We start from the raw sequence: 15,105 nt of genomic DNA on the forward strand, positions 1-15,105 counted from the left end.
TTTGTTGCTATTTATTTAGATCAGTTATTTTTTTTTCTCTTTTCTCCCTCTTTCATTGCTATCGCTTTCGTTTAACTCTGTCTCTGTCTCTGTCATTTCATTCATTTAGCGTGGAACAAATTTTCTTTTCGTCTTCGACTTCGTCTCCTACTTCATTAACAGCAAATAAACAGAAATGAATCGAAATTATTCACTTTTGTTGACGGATCTCAATTATTGATTAACATTGCACAATTACATTGCAAATTAATTATGATTTAGTCTAAAATTTAGTAAATTTTGCTATCATTCAAAAATCATCATTTAAAAACACACACAAAAAAATTATCTAGACCTCATCAAAAAAAAAATGTTTCGTTTAATTGAACACAAAAAAAGGAATTTTTTGATTGATGCAGAAGCAATTATCGTTCGAAGTGTAACAGTTTTACTTGATTTCTTCCAGTTTACGCCGTTTTTTTTTCCTGTTCAATGCAAAAAGTATGTCAAATCGAATAGTGTTCTGTCGCGCAGTGTTTGCTTTTTACGCAAACGGTTTACTTTTTTGTCGTACTTTTTTGTTAGTTTTTTTTTAAATATACAGTTTTTGTCTTCGACTCTTTTTTTTTCTTTTGTCAATTTGAGAGCTATTTACACACTCGGACCCCAATTTTTTTTTTAGGATGCTTAATGAATTTTTATTCGCATAAATCAATTATTATATACATTATTTTTTACGAAAATATTTTTTTTACCTTTATTTTTTTTTAAACCGATAATTGCTAGCTTATTTTTAAGAACTCGTTTTTTCTGTGGAACTTTTACAAATAAAATGGAACCCATTTGAAAAAAGTAAAAAAAAAAACAATTCAATCAACAGCAATGATTGTTATAATTTTCCATTTTTGTTTTGTTTTCATTGTTTTTTTTTGTTGATCCCGTTCTTTTTCAGTTTGTTTATAGTTTTGCCTACGTTTTTTTAGAATAAATAATAAAAATTGAAAGAGAAGAACCGTTTTTCAATTTATGATTCCAGGTATTGCACTATAAAAAATATGGTCTTATTAAACTAAACAAAAAAAAAAGAACTAAGGTTGTTGAACTCATTTATTTAAATGTAACACACACACACAGCAAAAGAAATGTACTAATTTTGTTTGTCTTCGTAGACATTAAGAGAGCATATAATTTCTAAGTAAAGCAAATTTTAAATTATATGTAGTAAACGAGTGCGATTGATGAGAACGCGAACGATTTTTTTTCTCTTCTTCTTGTAACGTATTTGAAAAGAAAGTGAATTATCGAAAATTTGGAAGAAAAAACAAAGTATAGCCGATAGTCGGCGAATCTATTATCAAATATATATTGTATGTAAATATTACTGGAGAATAAGACAGATTATTATGAAGCTATAAGCTCGCAAATACGCTAGTTGGCAAACTATTCAACTATCTCAATTTATATATATCGCATCTATTTTAAATGCAATTATTTCGCCATTTGGCGGTTACAACGTACGATTAAAGCATCGCTCATCTCGAAATTAGGGAAGCAAACCAAGTTTGCTAGCTTTGTCATTGGATCAATTTTTAGATTGCATTCAGGATTCACAGAGGATGTGAAACAAAAAAGAAGAAGCAATTTTGCATGTGCATTCATTTCACTGATAAATCCATTCTGATACCATCACAGACCTCATCATTTGATTGATTTCATTTCATCTATTACACACATTTCCATCACGATACAGCTAATTAGTAAAAATCCAGCAAATGTAGAATAATAGCGTTAAATTTACATTCGCCCCACTTTGCATGTATCTAAGAATATTTTCTTGGTGTTTTTGTAGCAATCCAATTTAGTACTCCAACGTCGATCACATTACAACATTTTCATAAAGGCACTAATTCCAAGAATTACAATCGTGCACAATTACAATCGAGGGCGATCGGAGTTTTTGCTATAACTGTTGAAACACTGAACGGATTTTAGAAAATTTTATATTTTTTGAAAGAATGGAATCTTCTTCTTTCAAAAAATTTGTATTTTCTCAGAATTGGTTCAAAAGTTATAGCAAAAATGCTGAAATACTTTCAAGATCGTGGCACGATTTGCGAATCGTGACACGATCTTAAACGATTTTCAGCATTTTTGCTATATTCGTCGAACCACTTGGTGGATTTTGAAAAAATATATATTTTTTGAGAGAGGAAGATTCCACCTTTCAAAAAATATAAAATTTTCTAAAATCCGTTCAGTGTTTCAAAATCTATAGCAAAAACTCCGATCGCCCTCGATTGTAATCGTGCACGATTGTAATTCTTGGAATTAGTGCCTTAACAGACAGTTTGCATAAATCAAAGATGAACTTGGGAAACCAAAATATAGCCATCGAAAACATTTTCATAAAGCCGTTTTCTTCGTTCGAAAAATGTTTTTGCTTGGATCATAATTTGAATATTTTTTGACACTTTTCGAAAATTCCTTCTTTTCAAAATCTTTTCAATCAAAATGTTATTATGTAACTTATCTAGATTGTGTTTAGGTTTTTTTCTATTTAGAATTGAATTCCAGAACATTTTCTTCAAAATATGTTTTTGATGTTTTTCTCAAATAAAGTGTTTTTTTCAAATTCCGTCGTAAAAAACTGAAATTCAAAGAAACGGGCGTTGATTTATGCGAATAGTTCAGAATAAAAAGCAATTCGAATCTAAACAATAATGGATAGAAATCGCAAAACCAGAACAGAAAAAAAAACACAAAAAAAATGATGGGATATTTTTACATTGCAACTTGCATAAAACATCGTAATAACATTTAGAATGAAAATACCTATAGGTTCGTTTGTAACTCAAAAATACTAACACATATTCGTAGTAAATTCGTTTAGGGAGCGAACAAATGGGAATAAAACTAACTGGCATATAAATCTAAGCGCACATAGTAACTAGACACATACACGGACACACATAATCTATGTCGCACACGAAACACATTCACAGATGATTTATTTTGGAGAGTTTTTTTGCGGACTTTTAACGGAAATAATAAAACTCGAAAGAAAAAGAAAAAGAAAGTTAAACATAGCGAAAAGTTACTTTAATTCACCTAATCAAAATAGATTCAGTAAAAAAACAGATAAATAAAGAAACATTTGTAAATGACAGTATTATAAGGAAAACAAAGAATTATTCCCTCAATCTAAGCAGTTGAATTCGATTGAATAGATCCCAATTTCGAAATATCAAATCAAAAGGAAAAATATTTGAGTAGAGCTGTTCCATATCTATCGAGAATATCTGATCATCCCCCCATCCCCGCCATTTACAATGCATCGATCTCTATATGCTCCTGAAATTGCAGTCACTCAAAACGTTTGATGGAATGAACGACCGATTCGGATTCCCACCTTCTAAACCCAATTCAAACGACTTAATCGTAGAGATTTCATTGATCTATCGACTAGCTGAAATAGTAGCGTTAAATATTTCTCTCATTGTAACGCAATGGAAAACTTAAAGAAAAAATCACACAGTAAATGAAGGCAAAAAAAAATCACCTAAATATCGCATCAACATTTCATATAATCATGTCAGGGTTCTAAACACATTTTACTTACTATTTAGAATCATATTATTATATGTTGAATAGTGTGTCGGTGGATGGCAAATGAACGGAATATATATCGTGGAATTATTGAGATTGAGGAGGTTAGTTATCTCGATCAACTATACTTATTCAATGCAATTCTCCTATCGGCAAATAGCAATTTGAGTTTGAAAATATTGCGACGATCTTTCGATCCAGCCGCGCCATTGATCTTCAACCTTTGCGATCAGTTCACAGAAAGAAAGAAACCGAAACTCAACACCGAAAATGAAAAAAATAGAGTTTAAAAACATTTATGATACTCAGGGAGATACAAACCTCGATTATTATCGATTGCCGTCTGTTCAATTGCCAATCATCGACCGACTGATTTGTTTTAATTTCTAAACAACAACAAAGAGACAACACATTCGAACATCGCAAGCCGTTCACTAAACCAACCTATACTAACGTTTAAGCAAAGCAAATGCTAAAAAGAAAGTACTGGACTAATGTAAAGTTTTTAATGAAGATTAATTTAAAATCTATTTGCGCATATTTAATGGAAAAAGAGTAAGCAAAACAGAACAACATATTTTGAAAAAATAAACAAAACACACACATACAGAAAATAAGATACAGAATAGACTAAACTAAAAAAAAAGAAATAAAGAGAAATGGCAATATTTACCAGCTCTAGTTATTGAATCATATTTAATTATATGAATTATACTATTTAGAAAAAAAGACAGATAATTAAGAAGAAATGCCATAACATTTGCAAATCTTTTTTTGAACATAAAGCAAAAAATTTATGTAATTTACTTTAATGGAGATGAGAGGAAAACAAATATTCTATATAAGATAATATATACATATATTTCTTGATGTTATAAAACATTTTTAACAGAAAAAAAAATTTAACCTAGAGAACAGAAAAGAAACTGCGAAAAAAAATAGTAATGACAACTAACTCACTTTTTCTGTACGAGATCATCTTAGAGTTTTGTTCAGATCGTAGAGTTGGAATATTTTGCAGTCGAGAATATGACGATTCAGTTTTGTTTCGCCTGAAAATCACCGTATTCAAGTTAAATTCCACAGTTTCCGTTCAAATTTGCAGGAGCTAGCGAAAGCAAGAGAAATGGCGACAGCGAGCAGAGGAGGAAGAGGTAGAGATGATTGGTTGATGTTATAAAGTCTCATCTTAATTACATGTTTGCATTGCCAATCATGCAGGATTTCATACATTTTGCTTAATTTAATTTAATCCATAAACAACGCGAGTGCGTGAAAAGGGGCAATCGAGTAAATCACAAACAAGGGATGGAATCTACGTCATGAATCAACAGGTTTTTAGCACTACATGAAATGTAGAGCTACTAATCTGCTCTTTTTTTTCCTAGATAATTTTTGAGTGTTTAAACAAATTATGGTGAATTTGAATTTCATGCTCATATTTTTTATTTAATTTAAAACAGTGGCAGTAACAACAAATAAGTTCATAATATCTCAAAGCGCCAATCAAATTTTTATCATCAAATGTTGTTTAAAAATTACATTAATTTTTCGTATAATATTTTCTGAGTCTTGAACAGAATTAAAGTGATTTTAGATTCGATGCTCATATTATTTATTTAATTTAAACCAAGGGCAGTGTATTTCAAAAAAGATATAAAACCAAGATCTTGTAATTCATTTTGCAAATAAATATATTACTTCAAAGTTACTTTGATGAAATACATTTCATGTAGTGCACCAAAAAATAGTTTGTTGTGAAACAACAAAATAGATTACGTAATTAAAAACTCAAGAACGCAGAGCGGAGCGGAGCGAAGCTCTGCGGTCTTGTTTTTTCTCACCGTGTGCTGATCCCATTGTATTTTTATCGTCTCAGTTAATGACCCACTAAAATGAAAGCAAACAGAAGCGACGCCTAAAAACAAAATAAAAACACAGTTTAAAATAAGCGCGCATGATATTTTTGCGCTGCCGAAAAACAGTTCAATGTGTGTTTAATTCACACATTCGTTGGAAGTTGCGTGAAATTTTTTTTATCACGCTTATCATCGTGTCAGGCCACTTCTGCGATTCTGTTTTTCTGCTTTTCGCTATCGGTTACAACAATTGAATGTGTTTGCCCTTTTTTTCTCGTCATCATCGATTGTTATCATGATGAATTGTAATTTGCGTACACCGTAGAATATTCCATTCATCACTTTTATAATTTATAGATTGGCACGTAATCTGCAAACACCGATCCACACAAACATACTCGTCGTATAAGGTACGACCGTCAAATCATTGTGTTTAGAAGACGATTCGGAAAAATAAACAAGAAAAGTGCTATTTGGATTATTTTTAAATTAGCAAATGTTACACTGATCTGATAACACATAGTGTGCAGACTACAGAGCCATACAGCGTTTCTCAATCCATTGCAACGGACCAAATTCTCAATCCATTTCAAACTGATTAATATCAGTACGATTCTCCTGCGCATTATTACAATAACGCATATTTCTGTCATATATCAAACTACGGGCTGCAGATTGAATACGGGCAGATTTTAATAGAGCTTCTTTGCATTAAATCATTCGCCAATGTCTTTTGGCACCGAATCAAAACTGCTTACTGAATTTCTCACGCATGACAAGAAACTTGAACAGAAATATTTTTGAATGATCTCGAAAACGAATCTGAAAAGATTGAAAATTCTGAAAAAAAAAAAAAAATTGAAAAAAGGACAGAAAACAATTTTTCTAGCAGAAAAATCAACACAATAGAAAGATTAAATCGATGAAAGCAAATTGAAATGAACTGGCAATATCAAAAGAATGAGTAAACATATATGTCATCTTTTGAGACAACAAAAAAAAATTCTTATTTTTCCGCTGCAATTTTCTGCTTCGGCTAATCGTCTAGAGCTGAACTGAATGAGGAAATAAATTTACATTTAATAAAAAAAAAATGAAATGAACAAAACAAAATGGAAACGATTGCATTGAATTTTATTATTCATACACATTATATTGAATATTTTAGAGAGCTGAAAGCTAGTGCGACTTTCACAAATATTTGCGTTTTCTCCATTGGAGCAAATAGTGTTTTTTCTTGAATTATTTCTTCAAAAACGAATTGAAAAAAAAAACTGACAAAAAAAAAATTGAGCAAAAAAAAAGAAAGACAATTTTCATAAAAAGAAAAAAAAAATTATATATATACACACATTATACTTATACAGCAACATAAGATAAAATTGTAAAATCATCCAGGATTAATCCAGGCAAATAAAAAAAAAATAAAAAAAATATTGAGACATTCTTTGAAGTCAATAAAAAAAATAAATATAAATTCATGTTTGGTGTTTGCTTTTCGTCGATGATTCGCTCTGTGTTAATATGTTTGCTTTCAGCTCAACGATAAGTGTTTACTGTTTTAGAGTGCAGATCTTTCGATAATCGCGTAAATAGCAAATAAATGTGAATGAAATTTGTTAAATTTAGCGGGCATAAAAACAACCCTGGCCTTAATACTAAACTGCTGCAGTACGTCCAGCAATAAATCACACATATCATCGTCACCGCCGACGACGACGACGTGCTACAAATATCGCGTTTCAATTTTTCCACTCGATTTCAACTATCGTGACAAAAATTGCGCATTGAGCCGCTAAAAACAGATCCAGCACGTGCTTATCACATTCCAAACAAAAGGTCCAATTGCGGTCATTTGTTATTCAACGTTTTGCTTATGAAAACGCTTTGCTCTACGTAGGAAATGTACGTTTACAATGCGATCAACAACAAATCAACGCTGTTTTAGTTTTATTGTTTTGGGACGGAGCTAGGGGCGGAGCAGACATTTTTTTTGTTATTTGTCGTATATCAATAGGGTTGACAAATTAATTAGGCTTCGTATTGTACTTGGCAGATTTACTGATCCATGTCACAAATATTGCCGTTCAAAGGTTGTTATTTTGAATTGTGTATCACAGTATCGCGGCTCTTTATTGACTACAAAGGAGTCATGTTCAGTGAAATAAAATTAAAAAGTCTTTGGTTTTTAACTCAAATCATTTACTTTTTAATTCCAAAAAACGTTATCGAATGCATTTCGAGACGTATGACGTGAAGATTGAAACAGTCATAAATATTTATAGGCCATTCTCTGAATTACGGCAAACCCATGTGATCGTTCAATACATTGTTCAAATGAGATGCACGAATTGAAAGTGTTTTATCAGTTCATGTGCCATAGATAACCGTCTTATAACAATTGAAGAGCTGTTGAGTTACCTTCTTGATCTATTTGATTATTTAGTATCTACGAACCACATCATAGCAACTCATCGTTAAATATACGGAATTTGAATTTGATCTAAATATACAATAGAGCCTCATAATTTTTCTTTATTAAGATAAAAACGTCAAAACGTTGAGGATCCCACATCCTAACCTAGCACAAGAGTTGTAAAATTCGACTCTATCGTGGGTTAAAGATTATTTCTAAGTATTGCTTCAAGAGTTGGCAATCGCAAAATGGTAATCTCAATTTCAATAAAAAAAATTCAAATCTCAAATGTTTGACGTAGCTCTTCGTGCAAGCTGTTTCAAGTGGACTCTCCGTGGCTTATGACCGAAATCCATATGAAGTGTTGGTCAATCGTCGATGAAAAATTACTGCACCAATTTCGTTTAAACAGACGACTTTTCAAATTTATAGCAAACATGCGTTTTCCGATGGCTGAGCATCTCAGCATTTCGTATGCTGCGGATATATCAGAGTATATCGACGACGCATACTGTATAATACAGTGACGTGCACTGCTACGCGCAGCCGCAGAGCAGAGCAGAAACTCGACCACGCCACTGTATTTTACAGTATGCGTCGTCGATATGCTCTGATATATCCGCAGCATACGAAATGCTGAGATGCTCAGCCATCGGAAAACACATGTTTGATTGTTAGTGAAAAAAATAGTCGGAACAAAGTTGAACAGGCGCATTGGACAACGAAAACCCAAAAAATCGATTGAAATTTGAACAAAACCTTTGTGTTTCCCCTAGTCGATCTATATCCCGTGTGTACACAATGAAACCAATGCCAGCGTAAGTGAATTGTTTCGGATTGGATGTGATATGACATCTCTGCTAATCAGGTTCAATGGGGTGAATTCACAAAATGCTATTCAATTAAGCTCAATAAAAACATCATACAGCTGTGATTACCGTTTGGATTGATATTTATCACATCGGAATTAGACATCAAATATTATCTCTATAAACCGTATGTCAAGAGAGAGAGAGAGAGAGAGAGAGAGAGAGAGAGAAAGAAAGAAAAACATTGAATGTGCGTCAGTTTCAATTCAAATATCACTACGTGACACATCCCTCTCACTCTCTTCCTCTCTTTCGCAAGCACATGGGATACGGCACAGTGGACGTGTATATGTGTGCGAGCCGTGCAAACACAAAATCATTATCTGTTTGGCAAATAGAAAGAGAGAGCGGTATAAAATGTACTTAAACATTCACAAATACAGTAGCAAACGAGAAACACCCAGATTTGTTACCGTGTAATCAGCTGATGTGTGTATACTGTATGTGCGACTTGAAGCAGCCGAGTTAAATATAAAAAAATGAGACTCACTCGTTTCAGACGCATGTGAAAAGCACGAGAGCTTGAATCATATTGTATTCGGTAATCAGTTGAACAAGTTTAGTCCGACATTTTCGAAGTCGTTCGTAGTATTATCAATCGTTAAATTCAGTTCTTCGGAAGAATCACTCGCACGTTATTTGACCTGCATCTCGTTGAGTTTATTTTGGTTCTGTTTTTCCGTACTACCTGAAGCGAAAACAAAAATGCCGTCACAAAACAGCCAAAGTTTGGAAAAGATGTCGAAAACCGACACAATCAAACTTCGAAACCGATACATCGGGTGAGTAACAATCAATTGCTTTATCTTTGTCAAGCGTCTGGTTATCCTACATTTTTGGAATATATTTATGAGGGCCTCTTATTTTTATTGCTCATTTGTGTGAGTTTTCTTTTTAGAACAAGTGATTTTACAGTGAAATCCTAGAGAGGATTTCCTAATCACTTGCACTTCAATTGTTTTTTTTTGTATTTTCTTTTCCCATAAATTTACCAATCCGTGTGTACTGTGTAGACACACTTTGTGATACAAAATTAGATTTGTTCTGCTTTTTTCTTCCATTTTATCATTCTTCACGTAAATTGTTTGTAAATGACTTTTTTCTCTTCATTTTTTGTCCGTTCCGTAGTAAATCCTGCAAATTATTCTACAAATCGGACCCATTGAAAATTGTTCGTGGCCAAGGCCAATACATGTTCGATGAAGAAGGAACGCGTTACCTTGATTGCATTAATAATGTGGCCCACGGTAAGTGTTGTCATAACAATTTATTGCTATTCATTTTTTTTGTTCTCGTTTATTAATATTGAAAGTGGAAAAGTTTAACGGTTGTAAACAAAATCAGCATTTCATTGGAATATCACGTTTTTGCTTATGCGCTTGAAAAATGTTATCATATTATTTATTCGCCGATTTAATCTCTATTGAATATTTACACACGTATGAAACATTTAAGAGAATGTAAACATTTTACGTTCACATAATTTTGAATAATGATTTATTTATTAAAAGGCGCAATACTGGCAATAATTTGTTTTGTCATGTAAACTACTATGACTACTGCTAACTATGATTCAACTCCATTGGAGCAATACTGAATCCATGCAGAAGTATCCTGCATGTGAATTTGTTGAATACTTAACGATTTATAATTAAATTAAAATTATAATTTGAGCATTTATATGAAAATGTTGGTGTTGATTGGAATTCGAATTGCCCTTTCCTAATCAAAGTGATTGGGTGAATGTTTGAACAAGTTTTTCTTATCACTTGTCATTCGAACCGATTTGAATGTAAATGATTGCATATTTCAGAAAATCATTTCACAACAAAAACCTGTTGATCACTCATTTTGATCAGTGGACAATCGCCATGAATTTTTAGCTAGAGCGCTAGCGCCAATTCAATCAACTTTTGCTGTCAGAACGTTCGCCTGCAAATGACACAATTTTCTCTAATCAATTTTTTTTTCGAATGATTTTAAAATTTATTTCGCTAAAGAGCCCGAAGTCAATGTTTATGCCCGCACCAATCTAAATAGGTCATAAAGAGTGTTCGTTTCGGAAACGAACATAAAATCACGTTGCTCCTGTTGATAAGAGCACCGACTTATAAATACAATACTTGTAAATTCAACACACAAAAAATGGTGACAAAAAAATGCCATCGATTTATCGTATGGAAGGGAAAACACCAGCTTTAGTGCACAAACAGACGCGTTATCATCTAACACAGAAAGCGCTGCGAAAAAGGCACGTTTTTTTACAGCGAACCATAAGTCGTTCACGTGCTGTGAACAGGGTCAGATTTCAACATGTCTTGAAACTAAATTTACAATTGATCTGTGTGTACACTGTACAGTGTACATTGTACACAGACAAAGTGTAAACGATTGTGCTATCATTGTTGGTGAGCTGAGTGTTTACAAAACATATTACACCTACATTGCGCTCAAGTGGCTATTAAGCGCTTGCATTTATCAATTATTCGAGCACTTGCTTATCAAATCAATGCTGAAATACGGTTTAAATCCGTATATTGATTTGATGGTTCAGTGAAGTTGTTGTGTAAATTATTGCGATTAATGTCAATTTAATGCACTCGATTCATTTCGAAGTCATTTAATTTGTTTCGTTTATTTCAATATTGCAGTTGGCCATTGCCATCCGAAAGTGGTTGAAGCAGCCAGCAAACAAATAGCCGTTCTATCGACAAACAACCGATTTTTACATGATGAATTGGTTCATTGTGCGGAAAAGATCATCAACAAAATGCCGGGCGATTTGTCGGTTTGCTATTTCGTCAATTCGGGTTCAGAAGCTAATGATTTGGCACTGCGTTTAGCTCGCGCATTCACTAAAAAACTGGATGTCATCACATTGGACCAGTAAGTATCAAACCAAATAGACGGAGAGATAGATAGAGAGAGAGAGAGAGAGAGAGAGAGAGAGAAAAACAGGGCAAAATAGAACAAATTCAATACGCAATTTAAATTGCTACTTTACTAGCCCATTTTGAACTGGATACAGTACATTCGTTCGGTTATTATCACAAGTGAGAGAAAGAGATAGAGAAAACAAAAAAAAACGGACTTTGTTGTTTTTTGGGCAAATAGTCCACGAATCGGTAATCACGCGTAAACAAAAGCAAGTGCAAGTCATAAACAGTTATAAAATCCCATGTCGATGGCCTTTTCGATACCAATTCAACGCGAATGAGAATGAATGGCGGATTTGATCAATTTGGAAATAAACCAGTTTCTGTCGCTGCGTTTCTCGTTACTTTCCTTCTTTTCTTCTGTCATAACATTCTAAAAAAAAATCTCAGTGATAACGACCAATCTTGATTTACGATGTGCATTGTGCACTCTGCGCACAAGGATCATTCGCTTTTTTTAATGGAAATTTTTCAAGCACGAACTATTGGCACCGATTCATACACTTTCCACATACGTTTTGCTTCACTCTTCCCGTACATCGTCGTGCCCGAGTCGCACTGTTTCAATCTTTCTTTTGTTCGTTTCGTATGTACTCAGAATGTTTATCGCGCGCGCATTTTCATTTGATTCAAACAAATGCAATGGCAAACTGTTTATCGTTCCGAGAGATTGAACCGACGCCGTCGCCTGCTGATTACCCGATTACAACAATAACAGTAACAGAAACGATTGCGAACATGCACGAAAAGCATTGAATTAGAGATAAGGATACACAAAGTGTGCACGTTGGATTTTAAGCCCAAAGTGTAAACAAAACAAAAGTGACAGTCAGCGTTTTCAATGTAAGGCAAATCTATATTTAAATTGAGAATGCAACGACAATATAATCGCCACAATTTTACTCATCGCATCGTGCGAGCGCACACACACACCCAAAACAACAACCTTAGTTTAGTTATGTAACATAAAAAACCATTTCTAATCTCGCAACGTTTTATTTCTCTTTAAAAAACCCAATCAAACCGCTTAATGCACACTTCAGTCACACTTCAAATGAAAGGCATATTAAAATTCCCAATTGAACAATAATAAAATGAAATCGTGTGATGCTGCGAATTTTAACCGATCAGTTAGGATTTTCATTGAAACAAATTTAACCATTAAATGAACAAAACAATAAGCTTCGATAAGCTAACATGGATAAATTCCAGTGCATATCATGGACACTTGACATCGCTAATGGAAATCTCACCGTACAAATTCAATTTGCCCGGTGCCGATCCGAAACCAGATCATGTACACGTCGTAAGTTGATTCAATTGAACAAGCATTTTTGTTTTGTTTTTGCAATTTTATGAGTGAGCAATAATTACTAATGGACTTTTTTGAATTTCATTTTATTTTGGATAGGCGTCATGCCCCGATGACTATCGTGGAAAGTTTAATCGTTTCAATTCGTCATCTGACATGATTAAAGATCAATACATAGCCGAAATCGAGTCGATCGCCAAGAAAGTCACCGAAGAAGGCCGTGGCATTGCTGGCTTCATTGCTGAGAGCTTACAGAGTTGTGGCGGACAAATCATTCCACCAGAAGGATACTTTGAAGATGTTTACCGGTAAATTTCCTTTAATTGCACCTTTTGAGCTCGGTTCATTTTTGAATAATTTGATTTGATTCGACAAATAAACGAATTGTAGATTTTCATTGTAAATTTTTTTTCTGCTTCGTTTCAACAACAGAGTCGTTCGTAAATACGGTGGTGTTGCAATTGCTGATGAAGTTCAAGTTGGTTTTGGTCGTGTCGGAACCCACTACTGGGCCTTTGAAACACAAAACGTCGTGCCGGATATCGTTACGATCGCCAAGCCCATGGGCAACGGACACCCGGTTGGTGCTGTGGTTACAACGCAAAAAATTGCCGACAGTTTTGCCGCAACTGGGGTTTCGTATTTCAACACGGTAATTAAACACTTTGTTTTCATTCTCTTACCTCACAATATTTTATTGTTTTTTTTTTTTAAATTCATTTTTCCAGTACGGTGGTAATCCCGTGTCATGTGCCATAGCGAATGCCGTTATGGATGTTGTTGAGAACGAGAAGCTTCAGCAAAATGCTCAAATTGTCGGTGAATATTTGTTGAGCGAAGGGATTAAGATGGGCTATGACTTTGAAATGATTGGCGATGTTCGTGGATACGGTCTATTTGTGGGTTTCGAGATTGTCAAGAGCAAATCGTGCCGTACACCAGCCACACAGGAGGCCCAGTGGATTGTCGATCGCATGAAGAGCGTTCATCGTGTGCTCATCAGCTCAGATGGTCCGAATGAAAATGTTTTGAAGCTCAAACCACCAATGGTTTTCACGAAAGAAAATGCGGAAGAATTTTTCGTTGCCTTCAACGAATGCATGCACTTTTTGCAAAAGGTTCGTATTATATTTTCATGTTACGATTGAACGAATACTTTGTGACCATTTTGCTAATTTTTGCACTCTTTTCCCATAGGTGAATTTGTCATCGTTAACAGAGGATGTTTCGAATGAGCTACCAACTCGCACAGACCTTTTAATCAAAGCAATGTAATCATATCGATAAACGAATTTTATCAGCACAATTCAAGCTCTTTATATAATAATCTATAATATAATTAATCATACATGAATTATCTAGAGATAAGAAAAACAATTTATTGTCTTAAATTAAGGCCATAATTTTAATCAACAACATAACGAAAACATATTTCAATTCTGTAATCGTTAGAATTTTTCTTCAATTCAAAATAGAAATTTTGTTAACTTTAAACTCCATAAACGCCATAAGGTGTTGCGGAACCAAGTATAAAAAAAATAAATTTCAAAAAGTATGAACTTATTTCGATTTTTCAAAATCAGTTTATGAACATGGGTTTGTTCGCCTTTCTTTCAATTTCATTTCACTCTCTATGGGCAAGTAGTTTGTAATTCGAACACATTGGCTGACCACACAACTTCGTTGAAACTTAAGATTGGGTAAAAATATAATTTGTGGAAATCAACACTACGGTAATAAAGACTCACTATGCGAACCTTGCAATTGTCCGAACTTTGATTACATGCGAATGAAGTTTTGCCTGAATTGGCGATTTTAATGCATTTGAACTGACGTTTGATTCGCGCAAAATCAAAGTACTTGAATCAGTTCTCAGCAAATTGTCTGTTAATAAAGATCGAAAATTGAACGAGCGATTTTTTTTGCCTTTTGGCACTCTGTGTTTCAGTATAATTTAAGAAAAAGCCGACATATTTTGTATGTTAAAACTAATCAATTGAATACGGAAAAAAATTGCATTGAATTGAGTTCACACGGGAAACTACGATATTTTTAGCCACTTGTCGTATGAAAAAAAACAAGCGGCCATAATTTGCGCATCATTTTTTATTTCGCGGTCGATTTTATT

At 33.6% G+C, this 15,105-nt stretch overlaps 2 protein-coding genes across 2 annotated transcripts in view; both read left to right on the forward strand.

Annotated features, from left to right (window-relative positions):
* Positions 1 to 8,532: 8,532 nt before the first annotated feature.
* Positions 8,533 to 14,540, forward strand: LOC129569641 (alanine--glyoxylate aminotransferase 2-like). Its single transcript, XM_055448719.1, has 8 exons — positions 8,533 to 9,511; positions 9,858 to 9,976; positions 11,381 to 11,615; positions 12,878 to 12,971; positions 13,077 to 13,285; positions 13,410 to 13,629; positions 13,706 to 14,095; positions 14,175 to 14,540. The coding sequence occupies exons 1-8, from the start codon at positions 9,435 to 9,437 to the stop codon at positions 14,250 to 14,252; spliced, it is 1,422 nt and encodes a 473-aa protein (XP_055304694.1). The 5' UTR covers positions 8,533 to 9,434; the 3' UTR covers positions 14,253 to 14,540.
* A 29-nt stretch (positions 14,541 to 14,569) lies between these two features.
* Positions 14,570 to 15,105, forward strand: part of LOC129569675 (putative vitellogenin receptor) — a 23,414-nt gene continuing 22,878 nt past the window's right edge. Inside the window, exons 1-2 of the mRNA XM_055448775.1 lie at positions 14,570 to 14,573; positions 14,673 to 14,677. Coding sequence (XP_055304750.1) covers positions 14,570 to 14,573; positions 14,673 to 14,677 — 9 coding nt within the window. The remainder of the gene's footprint in view (positions 14,574 to 14,672; positions 14,678 to 15,105) is intronic.

The sequence above is a fragment of the Sitodiplosis mosellana genome, unplaced genomic scaffold (genome assembly GCF_009176505.1).
Source record: "Sitodiplosis mosellana isolate CC-2019 unplaced genomic scaffold, AAFC_SMos_1.0 Smas_scaffold_38, whole genome shotgun sequence".
NCBI lineage: Eukaryota > Metazoa > Arthropoda > Insecta > Diptera > Cecidomyiidae > Sitodiplosis > Sitodiplosis mosellana.

Excerpts from the sequence above, each read along its gene's own strand:
- LOC129569641 (XM_055448719.1), top strand. The coding sequence starts at position 9,435 with ATGCCGTCACAAAACAGCCAAAGTTTGGAAAAGATGTCGAAAACCGAC. Across the intron at positions 13,630-13,705 it reads GGGTTTCGTATTTCAACACG|TACGGTGGTAATCCCGTGTC; the intron begins GTAATTAAACAC and ends TCATTTTTCCAG. Across the intron at positions 14,096-14,174 it reads GCATGCACTTTTTGCAAAAG|GTGAATTTGTCATCGTTAAC; the intron begins GTTCGTATTATA and ends CTTTTCCCATAG.